Source organism: Pimephales promelas, chromosome 16 (assembly GCF_988280905.1).
Source record: "Pimephales promelas chromosome 16, fPimPro1.hap1.1, whole genome shotgun sequence".
NCBI lineage: Eukaryota > Metazoa > Chordata > Actinopteri > Cypriniformes > Leuciscidae > Pimephales > Pimephales promelas.
Window position 1 is genome coordinate 8,589,003 of NC_142784.1, and position 19,159 is coordinate 8,608,161.

General features: G+C 46.0%; 1 protein-coding gene across 1 annotated transcript in view; it reads right to left on the minus strand.

The window, feature by feature from the left end:
- Positions 1 to 11,968: 11,968 nt before the first annotated feature.
- Positions 11,969 to 19,159, minus strand: part of pcp4b (Purkinje cell protein 4b) — a 47,554-nt gene continuing 40,363 nt past the window's right edge. Inside the window, exon 3 of the mRNA XM_089120942.1 lies at positions 11,969 to 12,662. Within this exon, the coding sequence (XP_088977068.1) occupies positions 12,532 to 12,662 (131 nt within the window). The 3' untranslated portion in view covers positions 11,969 to 12,531. The remainder of the gene's footprint in view (positions 12,663 to 19,159) is intronic.

Below are 19,159 nucleotides of genomic sequence, written 5' to 3' on the forward strand. Positions count from 1 at the left end.
TCTGTGGTTCACATGACCCCGTTGGCTCACTTCCTGGAAGCCTGGCTAGCGCTTCCCGGGGTATCCCGCTGGGTCATCAGAACGATCAGATTCGGCTACGCGATTCAGTTCGCACGGTCTCCTCCCCGCTTCAGGGGAGTTCGCTCCATGATAGTCGGTGGCAATGCCCCAGTCCTGAGAGCGGAGATTGCGACCCTGCTGGCGAAGGGTGCAATCGAGACGGTCCCTCCAGCCGAGGTGAGGTCCGGGTTTTACAGCCCCTACTTCATTGTCCCCAAGAAGACCGGTGGGTTACGACCGATCCTGGACCTGCGCATTTTGAACCGTTCTCTCCATCGACTACCGTTCAAAATGCTCACGGCCAAACGCATTTTCGAATGTGTTCGGTATCAGGATTGGTTTGCAGCGATCGACCTGAAGGACGCGTACTTCCATGTGTCCATCTTACCTCGACACAGACCGTTTCTTCGGTTTGCCTTCGAGGGCCAGGCATATCAGTACGCCGTTCTCCCATTCGGGTTAGCTCTGTCCCCTCGCGTCTTCACGAAGATCGTCGAGGCAGCCCTTGTTCCCCTTCGCGAACACGGGGTTCGCATCCTGAATTATCTCGACGACTGGCTGATACTAGCACACTCTCGAGCTCAGCTTTGCGAACACAGAGACTTGGTGCTCCGGCACCTAGCCCGTCTGGGCCTTCGGGTCAACCGAGAAAAGAGCAAACTTTGCCCCGTGCAGAGGATCTCTTTTCTCGGCGTGGAGATAGACTCGGTCGCCATGTCCGCGCAGCTCACGATCGAGCGCGCGCACTCACTGCTGACTTGTCTTCGTCAGTTCGAGGGCAAGAGTGCGGTTCCACTGAAACTTTTTCAGAGGCTCCTGGGGCATATGGCATCCGCGGCCGCGGCAACGCCGCTCGGTTTGCTTCATATGAGACCGCTTCAGCTGTGGCTTCGCGATCGAGTCCCGAGGTGGGCATGGCATCGCGGCTCGCTCCGAGTCCCAGTGACTCCGACATGCCGGCGAACCTTCTTCCCGTGGTCGAACCTCAGCTTTTTACGGACGGGCGTCCCTATTCAGCGAGTTTCCAGGCATCTCATCGTCTCCACGGATGCATCTACCACGGGTTGGGGTGCCATGTGCAATGGGCATGCAGCCGCCGGCTCCTGGACGGGGGCCCAGCGCCTCATGCACATCAATTGCCTCGAGCTGCTGGCAGTACGGCTCGCCCTGCACCGCTTCAGAGCGTTGCTCAAGGGCCAGCATGTGCTTGTCCGCTCAGACAACACTACGGCTGTAGCGTACATCAACCACCAGGGGGGTCTACGCTCGCGCCGGTTGTCGCAGCTCGCCCGCCACCTCTTGATATGGAGTCAGAAGCACCTGAGGTCCCTTCGTGCAGTTCACATTCCTGGAGACCGGAACTGGGCAGCCGACGAGCTGTCTCGGGTCCGCCCTATCTCCGGCGAGTGGCGACTCCATCCCCAGTCGGTCCAGCTGATCTGGAAAGAGTTCGGGGAGGCACAGATAGATCTGTTCGCCTCCCGGGACTCAGCCCACTGCGCCCAGTTTTATTCTCTGACCTGGGGCACTCTCGGTTCGGATGCGCTGGCGCACAGCTGGCCACGGGGCCCACGCAAGTATGCGTTTCCCCCAGTGAGCCTCCTTGCACGGGTGTTGTGCAAGATCAAGGAGGACGAGGAGCAGGTCTTGCTGGTAGCCCCCTACTGGCCCACCAAGACGTGGTTCTCCGATCTCATGCTCCTCGCGACAGCACCTCCTTGGCCTATTCCTCTGAGACAAGACCTACTCTCTCAGAGACGGGGCACTCTGTGGCACCCTCGTCCCGATCTCTGGAGGCTGCACGTGTGGCTCCTGGACGGGACGAGGCAGGTTTGAGTTCGCTGCCACCTGCGGTGGCGGCAACCATCACTTCCGCAAGAGCGTTGTCCACGAGACACCTTTATGCGTTGAAATGGAACCTCTTCGTCAATTGGTGCTCTTCTCGCGGAGAAGACCCCCGGAGATGTTCGATCAGTGTCGTGCTTTCCTTCCTGCAAGAAGGGTTGGAGCGCAGGCTGTCGCCCTCCACCCTTAAGGTTTACGTCGCGGCCATTGCCGCTTCTCATGAAGCAGTGGAAGGTAAGTCCTTAGGGAAGCACGACCTGGTCATCAGGTTCCTGAGGGGAGCGAGGAGGCTGCATCCGCCTCGTCCTCCCCTCGTACCCTCTTGGGACCTCTCGGTAGTTTTAAGTGCTCTGCAGAGGCATCCCTTTGAGCCTTTGCAATCAGTAGAGTTAAAGTTTCTGTCCATGAAGACAGCACTCCTGGTTGCATTGGCCTCCATCAAGAGGGTGGGGGACCTGCACGCATTCTCCGTTGACGAAGCGTGCCTGGAGTTCGGGCCGGCTTACTCTCACGTGATCCTGAGACCCCGGCCTGGATATGTGCCCAAGGTTCCCACCACTCCCTTCCGGGACCAGGTGGTGAACCTGCAAGCGCTGCCCCCGGAGGAGGCAGACCCAGCCTTGGCACTGCTCTGTCCGGTACGTGCTCTCCGCACCTATGTCGACAGAACGCAGTGTTTCAGGACCTCAGACCAGCTCTTTGTCTGTCATGGAGGGAGCCAGAAGGGAAGGGCTCTCTCAAAGCAACGGCTGTCCCACTGGATAGTGGATGCCATTGCTTTGTCTTACCAGCAGCAAGGCCTTCCGTGCCCCCTTGGTGTGACGGCCCATTCCACTCGGAGTGTAGCCTCCTCTTGGGCTTTAGCGCACGGCGCCTCGCTAACAGACATCTGCAGAGCTGCAGGCTGGGCGACACCCAACACCTTCGCCAGATTCTATAATCTGCGAATTGAGCCGGTATCCTCTCACGTACTCGTTTCGGCCAGTTCTGGATCCGCTCAGGTGTCTTCGCTTGCTCGCCACTCCACTCCCCGGACTGGATAAGTGCGATGTTTCCTCAGTTCTTCCATTGAAGTCTTGAGTCCTCCAGCACCGACGATGCGGGCACCACTGCGTGGCTCTGGATGCTAGCTAGGTGCCTCCATGCGCACGGTTCCCCATGGTAACCGTCTCATGTGTATTATCCACTGTAAGCCTCTCTGAGCATGTGTCTTCCCTTGGCAAGCCATCTGCCACCCCTGGAGTTTAAATCAGTAGCCACCTGCGGTTGGTACTCCAGTGTTCCATATGTGTCCCTATGTGGCCATATGTGTATTCTTAAGTCCTCCCTTCGGTAGGCAGCTGGTAGCATGTCCCCTTCGGGATATGTTTCCCAGTGTACCTTGGTAATCCTGTGTCAAAGTCGGATCCCCAAAAAAAAAAAAAAAAAAAAAAAAGAGGTAAGGCTCGGGGGTTCAGTCTTTCGCAGGGCACTGGAAGACAGCTTGAAGATGGCGTGATGGCACAGACCCCCAATCTCCGTCACTTCTGACGTAACTCGAAGTGACTACGATAGGGAACGTCTCGGTTACGTATGTAACCCTCGTTCCCTGAGTAAGGGAACGGAGACGTTACGTCTCCCTGCCACTTCTGCTGTATCGCTGGGTAGAGGCCGAGTTCAGTCTTGGCTCCTCAGCGAAGACATACTGCGGTTGCGTTCACTTCCTCCTTTTATACTCACGGAGTAGGGCGGAGTACGCTATGCAAATTTCCGCAGCCCCAAGGCATTGCATGCCATTGGCTCGTGTTTTAATACTCGAAGAGGATTGGCTTTCTATGCGAAACCCCCAATCTCCGTCACTTCTGACGTAACGTCTCCGTTCCCTTACTCAGGGAACGAGGGTTACATACGTAACCGAGACGTTTTCCCCTACTATATCCACAAGTTTCCTACGCCCCATGAGGCCTTGCGTCAAAAGTGGGCGCGACTTCCGTTTTGAAGTAAACAAAGCACGATTTGACATGCTTGACACTCGTTCATTCAATAGTTGACAGTCATTCAAGTTATAGCGATCCAAACTAGCTAACGATGTGGGAACACAACCTCAACGAAATTAAAAAGGGTGAAATAACAGTACCTTAACCCTCCGCAGTAGTTGATTGGCAGTATTATAATAACATTATTAATAATCAATACTCATCAAGGCATGGTGACAGACAGTTGTGCGAGCTGACAAACAATTAAAATAAAAAATACACACTTAGTCATTGTGCTTTGGAGTTTATTCAAAATTATAAATGAATGTGCTACTTGAATACATTAACTGGCACATTTGGTATTCTGTCAACACAGGCTTTGATCCTGAGTTTAGGTGTAACATCATAGCGAACATCCAAACACATGCTGATAAAATTTGATAGAATATTAAGAATTTAAAAAAATGTACACAGGAAGATTCGTCGTCTTTTGGGAGGTGATGGAAACTACAGTCGTTGGCAGGATCAGAGACGGGCTCAGGATCACTCTGATTTCGTTTTCAGCTTATGTTCAAAACAATCACGTTTAAGCCAAAATTAGTTTAGTCCGGTTATACATACAACCGCGAACAGCACATGTTGCCCCTGAGCTCCGTAACGACATCTCTCATAAAGATTTGCGTCTTTAAATAGTAAAATAATTCTCCGAAAAACAGCTAGCCTCTTCGCTAACTAACACACAAAATACCATTGGAATGCTACTTCTGCCGCCTCACCGGAAGTTTCACCCACTTTATTTTTTACAGGAGCGCCCCTCGGAAACTTGTGGATAGTACGAAAGTAGGAATATTCGGACGTACTATAAGTATACGTATGCCCGAATCTCGCGATAATTAGTACGTCACTCTGGTAATTCTCGCCTACTTTTTTGAGAATTACCAGAGTGACGTACTAATTATCGCGAGATTCCGGTGTTCTGACATTCCATCCTACCCGTCAGATTAGGCTTGTTTGAGATGCGCCTCGCCTCGCCTGCAATGTAGTCGAGAGTAGGCGGCTGCAGTGAGGGGAGGAGTGAAAAAAGCGCAATAAAGCCGGACAGATCTCGGTTCTCGCAGTGAATCAGACACCTGTGAGATCAAAGGCGGAAATCGCAGGATTAACGGGATTCACGCTCGTGCATGTGTTGCTAATAAACTGGATGTGATTTAAGTTCTGTTGCTTTTATATAAAAATTAATATAATGAACAAGACACCCAAAGTACTTGTTATTTAATTACATTCCAAATATGTGTTTATCAATCTTTTTTTTTTCTTTAATACAGACGTGTTTTTATACTCTGACTTGTTTCGACTGGGCGGTGCAGCCGCTGCGGAGTAGCCCAATGCCTGCGTGACCAACCCGATCTCACGGGAATTCGTACGAATTTTACGAGGTGGCTAAATCGTACATATTTTACGAATTAGCCAATTCGTATGAATTCGTACGAATGACCTACCCCTGACCCCGCCCCTAAACATAACCGTCACGTGGGTTTAGACAAATCGTACAAATTTGTACGAGTGAGGTCGTATGAATTAGTACGAATTAGCCACTTTTGAATCACTCGTACGAATTCGTACGAATTGGTCGTGAGATAGGGTAGGCGTGACTCGTCATGGACATAAACAGAGAGAAGTAGCTCCGGCAACTATGTTCTTCCGGAAGACGCATGCACTGCAGTTATGTTAAGTGCAGTTAGGGCCGATTTATCCAGTAATAATGCAAAAATTAAAGTCTTTATGAATCAATAATTCAAGCCGTTTTTACAAATAATCTGTTCTACACACATATGTGTGTTAAAGCATATTCGACCCCTTCTGAGAGGGTATGTTGGAGATACAATAAAAGGAGAGGTCCTAAATTATTCAAGACAATGCAGAATTTTTTAATTTCCTTTTTATTTTTTTTTTATTTTTTGCAAAGATTGATTAATAATATGTTGAATTTGTTTACATTACCAGTCTGTTAAACTCATTTTTCAAGTACTATATAAGAAATAAACACAAAAGGGATTGTGGATTTTTCTCTTACTAATATTTTTAATTGAATGGGAACCGGAACCGGAATCGTTTGGCGGAACCGGAATCGGAACCGGAACCGGAAAATTTCTCACCAACCCTACCTATATGACAAACATGCAGAATCACGTGTTTTTACACCAGGTGTTCAGGTGTTGGTTTTGTTACCTTCATCTGGCCCTCCTTTTTGCACACGATGTACTGGTCCATACACTGTTCTTTGTAAAATGACTGCCCAAAATGGTTAAATTGCAACTCGGATCGGCGAAAAGCTGCAGTGTTTTCATGTAAGTTCACTTAAGCCTTATCATTCTCCTAATTCTGACACTCAACTGGTTAAGCTGTCACTGTTGCTATTGTCTCTCTTGATAATTCTTAACCTTTTTGAGGGGAGGATGTGATTGTCCCTGAAGACTGTGTTTTGCTTCCACTGTTAAAGAATTCAGAGACCCTTCAGAATCTAGATGTTTTGTTTTCCCATTTCTCAGAGTTACAAAGGTCAGAATTGACAGAGTTGGTGTTTGACTTTCCTAGTTTGTTAGTATGACTTTCCGAGTCAGAATTTCAGGATATGCTTGAGAACGAGATCGCCGTTCCTCCGTGCTCCAGTTGGGCTTCGCCATGTTTCCTGGTAAAGAAGCCAAATGGATTACTTATAGGTTTTGCACTGATTACCACAAGTTAAACGCTATTACTAAAGCTGACGCCTACCCACTTCCTCGAATGGAGGATTGTGTGGATCAGGTGGGTACTGCGAACTTTGTAAACAACCTGAACCTTTTAAATGGATACTGGCAACTCATAGAGCTCAAGAAAAAACTTTCTCTACACCATAAGGGTTTTATTTGTACTCTGTTATGAGTTTCGGTTCGCGAAATGCACCCGCAACCTTCCAGAGATTGATGAATAAAGTGGTTTTCAGCCTGGCTGGTTGTGTGTATTTGGATGATGTTATTGTGTTCAGTAATACAACATCTGGTACATCTTAGTGCGCTTTTGATGTGTTTGGCTGAGGCGTGTCTTACAGTTGACTTGGCAAAGTGTGAGTTTGCCAAGGGTACTGTAAAGCCCCTTTCACACAGAGATTCCGGAAAATACACGGATAATGTGACCCGGTATTTGTCCCGGGATTGTTTGATTTCGGTTCATTCACACTGCCAGTGATTTGCCGGGATCTGTGAGTGCGTTCACACACAACCCGTAAAGACATATGACGTCAGGATGAGACGTGTAACGTACGCGTCGAAAACATGTACACGCGCATACCGTTCCACAAAGCTGGTGGACGATCCCATCTTCAGCGCGGATAGTGAGGAGCTCCTGGTCTCTGCTTCGTTCCAGTTTGCAGACATTTGTTCGTCCTTTCTTTGTTGATGACGAACACAAACTTTCTTCTAAGAGCAACAGAGTCGCACGATGGCACTATGACACACCCCTTACGGCATTGGTCCTGGCTTTTGTTCACACAGCATGCGTTCCGGGACTGGGTGGGATTCCGGCAATGTTACTAGGTCCCCAACCCGGCATCGATGGGTATTTGGGTAAAGAAGTTGGACATGGTGAGGTGTGTCCTATTCAAGCCAAAATTGTGGCCATTCAACATCAACAAAGAAAGAACTCGGTATGGTGAGGTATTATTTGCCCTAACCTTTCAACTGTTGTTTCTCCATTTCTTAATCTGCTTAAGAATGCTGTCACTTTTGTTTGGAGTTTAAATTGTCAGAAAGCTTTTAAAAATGTTATCAACCAAGTGCTCCTGATGTAGATGCCCCTAGGCTGGATAAGCTATTGAAAATACAGGTAGATGCAAGCCAGATTGGTGCTGGGCTGTTCTATTACAAACTGGTGAGACTGGACTTGACCATCCTCAACACATTCTCACCCCAAGGCGTCACCTTTGACCATGCTTCAATATTTGACGTTTTAGGCGCCCTTTAGCGTCACTTGCATCCTACGGCGTCATCTCACTGACGCTAAAGGAAAGCGTCAGTTAGAGGACGCGGTTAGGTTTAGGTGTGGGGTGGGGGTAGGGTACACGCGATCCTAGGGCGTCATCTAACTGACGCTAAAGGGCGCCTAAAGCGTCAGATATTGAAGCATGGTCAAATGCTTCCCATGGCGTCACGTAGGTGACGCCTTGGAGGTGAGAATGGGCTGCCATCCTGTATGTTTCTTTTCTCATAATTTTAATTCTTATCAAAATAACTATTCTGTAATAGAGATCAGAACTTTGATGTGTACTTTGAGGATTACCTGCGGAGGTTTATTCTGAATGTAGCCAATGCAACATTTAATAATATACATAAAATGTATTTAAGGGGGCCGAAGGCCAATTTAGCTCAAACGGAAATGATTCATTGATTTGCAATGACTCTATGGAACCGAATCACTAACGGAACCGGGCAAATGACTCGCTTAGAATTCATTTGAATGGGCCGTAATTATAACCTTTGCAATGATATAAATACCAAGTCTATAGTGAAACACTATGTCTTAGCAAGGTAACTTTAGATCGAACAGTACAAGACATTAAATGTGCAAACACAACACAAAGCAATTATCTTTTCAAATATATGGAAGACTTTATTAGCTATTCTAAACACAAAACTAAGGTCTAAACATAATCACGCACACACACACATTCATACAGTCGCGAAAGGGAAAGAGTGAGTTGGAAAGAGTGAAAGAGCCTTGGGACTTTGGAATGTGGTGTCCAGAACCTTTGGAGTGTTGACTCCATGTGAATTAATCCCATGAGAGATTAATTTGATTAAGTTGTGTTTGATTCGCCTCGATTCTCTACATGAACATAACCCTCTGACGTTTTACACTCTTTACAGTCCCCGAGTCAGCAGTTGATGTGTTGGATTCTCTTTTTACAGCCGTACAGTTTAACTGTGAAACACATCAAGGGAACTGATAACGGAGTGTCTGATGCTTTATCGTGTTCCTGACCAGACCGCATAGTGTACTGTAAGTGTTTGGGCAGTTTTTTCCAGTGTTTCTGTGCTCTCTTTGTTGCCTTAATTTGGATCTAGATTGCTGGGGATAAATTGAGTAGTCTAGGAGAATGGAGATGACCATGGAAAACACTGTAATACTGGAGTCGGATCTTATATAAGAAGAAAAAATTTGAAAAATGACGGCTCAGTGAGTATTTGTGTGTTTGTCCCAGAGTTACAGGTGATTGCTGAGGCTTTACACCTGAATGAAATCATAGCACTTTAAAATACACTGGGTTAAACGGAGTAAGAGCTCGCGGGTGTTGTTGTTGCTCATGAGGCTGCTGGAGAACTGACAGAATCTGTGGGTTACGGGAGACAACAGCAGCATCGGAGTTCTCACTTGATCTATTTTGGACTTGGACCTTTTGGAGATTTGGACCTTTCGTTGTTTATGTGTGGTTGGATAACACAGTCTCATCCCAAAAAGTCATATAACTGACGTTTTGGGACGTATTTTGACCATATGTCAATATCCGCCTTTTTAGGGCCCCCTTAAACGTCGGTAGATGGCGATCCCGGGCCGTCATACAACTAACGCTTTACCTTTAACGTCAGTTAGGTGACGGGTTAGGTTTAGGGTTAGGTTTAGGTATGGGGTAGAGTTAGGATCCCATAACCTTATCTACCGACGTTTAAGGGGGCCCTAAAAAGGCGAATATTGACGTATGGTCAAAAGACGTCCCAAAACGTCAGTTATATGACGTCTTGGGATGAGACCGGGTTGGGTTGGACTGATGTCACTTAAACTTACTACTTACACTCATATGCTGACACTGACAGAAATTACACTGATCACTTGACATTTCATGTTTCTTACTTTTAGTTAAATAAATTGTATTGTTTGTACAGCGGTTGTGTGGCGCCTCCCTTTGTTGCGATCTATAAATAGAATCATAACGAGAGAGATCGAGGAAGGGATGATCTATTTCACTAGAAGGGGGTTGGAGTATGAATGAAATTTACACAGTTTGGAAAATTTGAGTATTTTACACAGCATCCCAATCTTGGTGCTTACAAAATACTGTAATTGGACTACCGCTTTAAACTGAATATATTTGGTTAGAAATATATTATATGTTATTTTGTATTGGCGATTTGATGTACCCCTTTCTCCGATCTGCACTCTTTAGCCAGAGATTACTTGTTGTAACACTGTCCCATTTTATTCTTGTAAAAAAAAGAAAAGACAAGAAAAAGAACATCAGCATGTACCTTAAAGGAGTAGTTCACTTTTAAAAAAAAAACTTTTGCTGATAATTTACTCACCCCCATGTCATCCAAGATGTCCATGTCTTTCTTTCTTCAGTCGAAAAGAAATTAAGGTTTTTGATGAAAATATTTCAGGGTTTTATCCATATAATGGACTTCAATGGGAACCAAACCTGAACCTTTTTTTAATAAATTTTTAACCAAAAATGTTCTTCATGCTATTGACGACTTTATCAGAAGAGACCCGGGACCTACCTGTTGAGTTCACTTAGGGTAACATTGGTTATCTTCTGCTTTTGGGAGTTGAAGTGCGGTGTTATTTTAGGCTTTATCGTGTCTGGAAGCTTTTGGAATCTTTTTCCAATTCTGCAACATGGGCCTCATTTATAAAACATGCGGACACACAGATTTGATCTTTGAGTGTGTGTACGCTAAAATCCACACCATTGTTCCTATTTATAAAAAAAGCTCCACATCAGGGTCTAAGCAGACGTTCACACTTTTCCTTGTGGGAGAGAGTCGGAGGAGTACTCCAGGTGTTTGGAAATATAAGCAATTCTTGCTGATCACCATTCTCAGGTAAATGATTTGGACGTTGACTTGTGCTGATTTATATGTTATTGACTTTAATAACTTTTAATGACTTTAACAATTAATACCGCCTGACCTTTCCAAAATGATTAGGTAATGCGTGAAGTCGTAGACGTCCAACACGAGCATTTGTGGTTAAAAAGTACATGCATGTTTATATTTTTTCGGATGTTGGTTTGGCTAGATAAGACCCATATTTCTCGGCTGGGATCGTGTAGAGATCTTTGAAGCTGCACTGAAACTGACATTTAGACCTTCAACCCGTTAAAAATCATTGAAGTCGCTAACTAAATGGAGAAAAATCCAGGAATGTTTTCCTCAAAAACCTTAATTTCTTTTAGACTGAAGAAAGAAAGACGTGAAAATCTTGGATGACTTGGGGGTGAGTAAATTATCAAGATTTTTTTATTATTATTATTCTGACGTGAACTAATCCTTTAACTATAGCAAGACACACTTTTCAGGGAAAAACATAAGTGCATTTGGACATTTTTTTTTTCGGAGCACAATCATCACAATCGTTATTTTCCCATGCTGGGAAGAGTGTCTCTTCATGGATCACAGCTCAGTACAGAGGCTCAGGAAGTGTGTGCGTGTGCACAGATGAAGTGACCTGGGCTCAAGTACACTAGAGGATTCAGTGTAAATAATATATTACCCGGTGCAATGTGTGACCTTCACGTGGTATGAAGGGTAGGTATGCTTTCAAACAGTTCTTTCATATATAGAATTTGCTGAGAGACGTAGTTCATAGCTTGCACTGTCAGCCATTTTGACTCTGATATCAGAATAAAATATGCAAATGAAAGTTTTTTTTGTAAAGAAAAAAGGTTTTATGGATTAAATTGAATTTGACTTGGTGTAGATGAAATGAGATGCAAGTGAGAAAGTGTTTTATGCAGCAAGAAAACCTCAATGATTATTTTTTTGAAGTTGAAGTTGATGTATAGTTGAGTGCATGCCAGTTGGTCAATATGTATATTATGTCAAAAAAATGTTTTTCTAAATAAGCCTCCTGCTTTAAGGTTGAGTTTAATTAAAAGACAATACAGTATTTAGTTCCAGAGACTCAAGGATGTTTATTAATAGTTTCTCGTTTCATTCAGACTGAGTTGAGATAAGAGTTGATGTGAGATAGAAATGTGTGAGTGTTTGGTTTTGTCTATGTCTGTGCTATGATTCTTTGAAAAGGAAGAAATGTTATAATAAGCCGCAGCAAAACAGACAATCAAACACTCGCTGTCAAGTCATTCTTTTATCCAGCATGGAATTCAACACAGAAATGAATCAATAAAGAGAACTGAGCACACAGTGAGGATTCGGTAAGATAAGCTGGGAATTATTCAACAATATGGCTTTCAAAAGACAAGCTATTTTTAAAACTCCGCTGGGATGTGAATGTATGCTAAAGCATTCATCAGATGAAGACTAATGGTGTGAAACAAAAATAAAGTTCTGCTCTATATTTATGTACACATAATGCTCGATATTCAATAAATAGTTTATGACTAATTTTGTAAGCAGCTCACAATGAAAACATATTAATGGACAGTTACAATAGAAAATCATGCATCAGAACAGTAGTAAGACATATATTCTTGGCCAGAATGGAGAGTAAAGCTGGAACCAAAATTATATAAACTATGGGATTCACAGTTACAGCAGTAAAATAACAGTGATTGACAGATTATGACCTTGATTTCCCCTCCCCCTCCCTTGAGTCCATATAGAATGGATTCTATTACATGCAACATCAAACCATGCTGTCCTGATGAGGCCATACGGAGAGAGATATCCGCCGGCAACTATGACTTGTCATCAGTTTTTTTCTTCTGGAACTTCCTGAACTGCGATTGAATGGCGACGGCTGCCTTCTCGGTTTCAGGGGCTTCCATGTCGATGTCAAAATCCTCGGGGACGTCTTTCTTAGATTCATCTGAGCATAGACAAATAAGAAAGCATAAGACATAATGTCAGCTTCTAAATATAATCCAACACAATGATGCAGGTGATGGAAAACGAGCTGTCAAACAATAGGGTTGGAATTTATTTTTGTATGTAAATGCTATTGATCCAGTGTGCATGTACTGTATTGGTGAAAATGATCTGACTAAGAGCTAAAGATAAGACAAATTACACAAACAAGATTATGCACACTGGTTTTTTTTTCTTTATGTGATTTTGTGGATATACCTTTACAGACCTTACAGGAAAAGAGTATGAAACTGTGTGGAGCTGTATTGCCGAGAAAGTGTTCGTTTTGCCAGTTGACGTTCATCCACAGGGATGTGTGTTTTTTCCACTCCTGTATATTCTATATACCGATGATTGCAGAAGCATGCAGGACAATAGATTTATTGTCAAATTTGCAGATGATTCAGCTATTGTCAGCCTTCTTGGTGCTGGTGAATGCGACCACGGCCCTGTGGTTGAGGATTTTGTACAGTGGTGCAACGATGCATTCTTGCAAATACATGTGCTAAAAACTAAAGACGTGCTTATTGACGTTAGGAAAAATCAACTGATTTGAATAGGACAATTATCAAAGGGCAGGAGTTTGATGTTGTGGAATCATATAAGTATCTAGGGTGTGTAATTGACAACAAGTTGAATTTTCATGTTAATGTGGAGATGATTTGCAAAAGGGGCCAGCAACGTCTGTACTGTCTACGGAAACCGAATTTAAAGTTGATAGGTCCTTAATGATTTTATTCTATAAATCTTATATTGAGTCGATTTTAACATTCAGTTTGTTATGCTGGTATGGAAGTCTTGGTGTGAAGGCAAAGACTGCTTTGGTGAAAATAGTAAATACTAGCGGTAAGATCTTAGGAGTTCAGCAGAGTCACCCCACTGACCTGTACAACCGGCAGGTATTAGGAAAGCCTGATCCATTTAAATTGTTACTTCACATCCTCTCTATTCTGAGTTTCAGTTTTTACCCTCAGGATCTCGACTGAAATTTCCCTCGCTTAGAAGTAACGGGTATAAACATTCATTTATTCCTACTTACATTTCTCTGTTAAATTTGTGTAAGGGAGTAGGTGGAAGGAAGTAGTTGTTTGGGTTTTGTGTGGGTACTGTGTGTGTGTGCTTATTTCAGTGTTCATTAAATTGTTAATGTATTGTAAATTGTCCTTTTGAATGCTGTCTTGCTGTAAAATCAACTGCCCTTCGGGGACATATACAAATAAAGTAAAGTAGCCTAAACAAACAAAAGTATGACAACAGTGTAGTACTTTTATCATGGAATAATGGTTCATCTTATAAATATGCCAAACAAATATTTTACATTCATCCACCCACCAACCCATCCATCCACCCACCCATCCATTTATCCAACCACCCACCAACAACCCATCCATACATTCATTCATCCATCTGCCCACACATCAATACAGCCATACATCCACCGAACCATCTACCCACCCATCCATTCATCCGTCTATCCACCCACCCACCCATACATACATGTAATCACTCATCAATCCACCTATTCACCCAACCATCCATCCACCCACCCATACATTAATCCATCCACCCAAACACCCACCAAAAAGATAAAAATGACAAAAAATATCCAAGACTGTTGATTACATATTTCGAACAAAAAAATTATTACAACTGTGTAGTACTTTATTCATGGAATAATGGTTCATCTTATAAATATGCTAAACAAATATTTTGCATTTATCCACCCATCCATCACCCAAACCATCTGCAATCCACCCATCCGCCCACCCAATCTCCAATCCACCCATCCAATCCCCAATTCACCCATCCGCCCACCCAATCCCCAATTCACCCATCCACCCACCCAATCACCAATTCACAAATCCGCCCACCCAATCCCCAATTCACCCATCTGCCCATCCAATCCCCAATTCACCCATCCACCCACCCAATCACCAATTCACAAATCCGCCCACCCAATCCACCAATTCATACAGCCAAAAACCCACCCACCCTATCCAACCATCCATCCATTCATTCAAAACCTAAACCATCCATTCACCCAAACACCAACCCACCCATCTTTCCACCCACAAATCCATTCATCTATCCATCCATCCAAACACCAACCCACTCACTCATTTACCCATCCACCCACCGATCCACCCATCCATTCTTTAAACCACTTATCCTATGTAGGATTTGCGGGACAGTTTTGTGTAAAAATGTATTTTCATAGTCATTATTTTTGATATTAGCAATAATGCACCAAGAAAGAAATGTCACACAGTCACACTGATTGCAATGTCAGTCAGTCAGCTGTACAGTCAGTGCCGTTGGGCTTTTGGAACAAACCACATCCTGTCTAAAACTCCCTGCAAGCTAAATGCACATGGTGTGCAGAAGCCATGAAAATAAAATTCACTGGAGACACTCATATACGTTTCCAGTCCAGTTCTTGTTTCCAGCTGCGCTCATGAATCACACCACAGTCCCTCCTTCTGCCAAAAGCACAATAATGAATATTCATGATAAATGCTATATAGTAATATTTTATGTTAATTTCCATTTTATATTCACTGAAAATTCACTGATCAGATGGGTTTCCTCATTATCAAAGGTATCAGACAAAAGCGAAAAAGAAATAAGCAAATTATAAAAATGTCATCTTCACTCAGGTGTTAGATGGCACATTCTGATACAAATTGGTGTAACATTACTTCCTTACAGTAAAACAGCTCATATTGATTTAGAGGGATAACGTCTCGCTTACGTATGGTAACCCTCGCATTTCAGAAGCAGCAGGTTCGTTCGCATCCTTGTTTTTCCACTGAGGAGCCGGACCTGTGACACCGCCGAATAGTGGAAGCTCAGAAACTGTGGCGAGGGGACTCAAGTCTCCGTTCCCTCCTCGGGGAACGAGGGTTACCATACGTAACCGAGACGTTCCTCTTTGTCAGATCACTACAACATGAGTCAGAAGTGATTCTAACGAATGGGGATATCTACCAAAACGCCACGGCTGCTGGACCTTCCAGCGCTCCGCTTGAATCTCCTGGCCTGACTGAGTGTTGGTCAGTCACTGCTGTTCTGCAAGACCCACTCAGTGTGACTTATTGGATAACGCTGGGAAAGCGTGCCCTTGGGAAGGGGAATGCTGTGGAAGCCACATCCTACCCTGGAAGGGAGGTACTGTGACAGATAAACATATGGACTAGCCATACATGGTAGTACAACATATACCAGTCTCTGGGGTGGTTTCAGCCTACTTATTGGGGGGAAAGAACACCAGCAGAGACGACAGAGCGAGCTCTGTGGAGGGAAAGACACAGGCTTGTCCACAGAGGAGCTGATCGTGGAGGAATACACATATGGGGTAGCTGCAGGGACCGCTACAATGGACACCCAGCCTAACACAGGTAACACAAGCATATGAGTGACGACGCTCCGCAACGTCTAACTGCCGCAGGGGTGACAGAGGAACTCACAGGGTTAGCCATTTTTGGGGAACACTACTGGAGCAATAGATGCACGTATCCAGCCCATGGGGGCAGGAATGGCATTGCAAGCCGAAACTAAAAATGGGTCCCTCGTGCTTCTGGCCACTGGGGGTGAGTATACGGGAAGATACCGGCTCTACACGGAGGCTATAGAATCTAGCGAACGTGTTAGGTGTCGCCCAGTCCGCAGCTCTACATATGTCTGTCAGCGAGGCGCCTTGAGCCAACGCCCAGGAAGAAGCAACAGTTCTAGTTGAGTGTGCTTGCAGCCTGAATGGGCAAGGCACGCTTTGGGCTTCGTAAGCCAAGACGATGGCATCCACTATCCAGTGGGCCATCCTCTGCTTGGAGACAGCCTTTCCCTTCTGCTGGCCTCCGTAACAGACGAAGAGCTGATCTGAGTTCCTGAAGCTTTGCGTTCTGTACACATAAAATCACAGAACGGAAGGGACGGAGAAAAGCTATGGCTGGGTCTGCCTCCTCCGAAGACAGCGCTTGCAGGCTCACTACCTGGTCCCAAAAGGGAGTGGTAGGCACCTTGGGCACATATCCGAGTCGGGGTCTCAGGACAACGTGAGAGTTGGCCGGCCCGAGTTGTAGGCATGATTCGTTGATGGAAAATGCTTGCAGGTCCCCTACCCTCTTGATAGCAGTCAGGAGCACTGTCTTTAGTGACAGGATCTTTAACTCAGTTGGGTGCAATGGTTGAAAGGGAGGTCTCTGCAGTGCGCTGAGCACCAGAGACAGGTCCCAAGAGGGTATAGAGGCGGGGGCAAGGCGGAACTCACTCCCGATCAAATCATGCTTTCCCAACGACTTACCTTCAACAGCATCATGATGTGCGGCAATAGCGGCATCATACACTTTTAAGGTGGAGGCAGCTAGCCTTCGCTCCAACCCATCTTGCAGGAAAAAAGCACGACTCTGATCGAACATCTTTGGGGGAAGAACACCAGACAGGTTCCACTTCAGAACCTAGAGGCGCCTCGTTGAGGGGGCTCTAGCAGAACCGCTTGGGGTAGGTCACCTAGAACCTCCGCGTCAGTTTTGGGAGTTTCAAGAGGTCTGGATGCGGGTGCCATAGAGTGCCCTGTCTCTGAGAAAGTAGGTCCTTCCTCAGAGGAATGGGCCAAGGAGGTGCTGTCGCGAGGAGCATAAGTTCTGGGAACCAGGTCCGGTTGGGCCAATATGGCGCAACTAACAAGACCTGCTCCTCGTCCTCCCTGACCTTGCACAGTGTCTGTGCGAGAAGGCTCACTGGGGGAAACGCATACTTGCATAGGCCCTGGGGCCAGCTGTGTGCCAGTACATCCGTGCCGATGCCACTCTCCCGGAAGCGTTGGCGTGAGAGCTTGACAGCTACATGATTGAGCACGCCAGGGATGTGAATGGCACAAAGCCACCTTTAGATGCTTCTGACTCCATGGGAGGAGTTGGCGGGCGAGTTGCGACATGCGGCGGGAGCGTAGACCACCTTGGCGGTTGATGTACGCAACGGTCGCATTGTTTTCCGTACGGACCAGAACGTGCTTGCCACATAGCTGCCCTTTGAGGTGGCCCAGACGTACTGTGAGCAACTCGAGGCAATGCAGTTGAGGCCCCGTCCACAGACCTGAAACTGCATGCCTGTTGTACGTGGTCCCCCAGCCGGTGGTAGAGGCATTTGTGAAGACCACAGCATGCCTGGACACTTGTTCTAGGGGAACGCATGCCCGTAGAAACGAAGGGTCAGACCACGGGCTGGTTTGGAGGCAGTGCAGGGTGATGTGCACCCGGTATGGGCCACTCTGCCACGCCCATCTCGGGACTCGGCCATGAAGCCAGTGCTTAAGCGTTACTGCGGCTGCGAATGCCATATGCCCCAGTAGCCTCTGAAAAAATTTCAGTGGGACCACTGTCCTGCTCTTGATTGTACTCAAGCAGTCCAACACTGACTGGACACGCTCCTCTGTGAGTCGCGCTGTCTGGTTGACCAAAAACAACTCCATATCGAGATAAGAGATCCTCTGCACAGGGGAGAGTTTGCTCTTGTCCCAGTTGACCCGAAGGCCCAACAGGCTGAGGTTTGCTGAGACAGGTTTTCTGAGACAGGTGGCGCCGTCTTCCTGCAAAAGATGTCACAGTAGAGCTGGCTATGACAATTTTTCACAGGGGACTGACACCCTTGGCGACAAAAAGACTGAGGAGAGACCACAAGTGACTCGGTAAGACATCGGGTCAAGCTCTTGGTTTCCTCAGCCTGCTTCTGAACTATGGAGAGCTGCTGGGCACAGTCTTCAAAAGTGTTGCTGAAAAGGCCAACCTTGTGAGATAGGAGCATCGAGACAGCGAACTTTGGTGATGTCTCACACCTCTGCAAGATTTAGCCCTGGGTCGCTTCTGGACCAGTGTGGACGTCGTCTGACCGAGGGCCAGCGCTGTGACTCAAACCACGGTAAGTCACTAAGCACACCTCAACCCCGACTCAGAACTACTCTTGTATACTGCGGGTTTTGGTCACACACACAGACTTGTAGTGTGGCCATCACAAGCAGGGCAGAGGTGGTCTGCTATTAGCAAAGCCACTTCCCCACCAAGGGTAGTGAGAGAGGAAAAACTTTTGGCATGTTTGGCTTTATGGAACAAATATGCTTCTATAATGCCAAAGTTTTTCACACACATCCGGGCAGGCACGGAGGCGGGGCAAGGCAATACGCATTGCACTGCGCCCCCAGGGTAGCCCGGGAAAGTGTGCTGTCAAGTCTGAATCTGATTCAGCATGAGCACACACAACATTACAGTAGGAACTCATCCTCATCATTTCCAGAGTGTAACAGCCCTCTCTCCAACGCAGCGATCAACATCTGATCCTCCCCTGGTACCCCGAATTAAATACTTGGTCCCTCATGAGAAGGACCAGTAATTCTACTCGAAAGCTGCCAGGCATGAGAGACAGTGAACGTGGCCATAAACCTTGATGAGAAGCCCTCGTGAGAAGGCA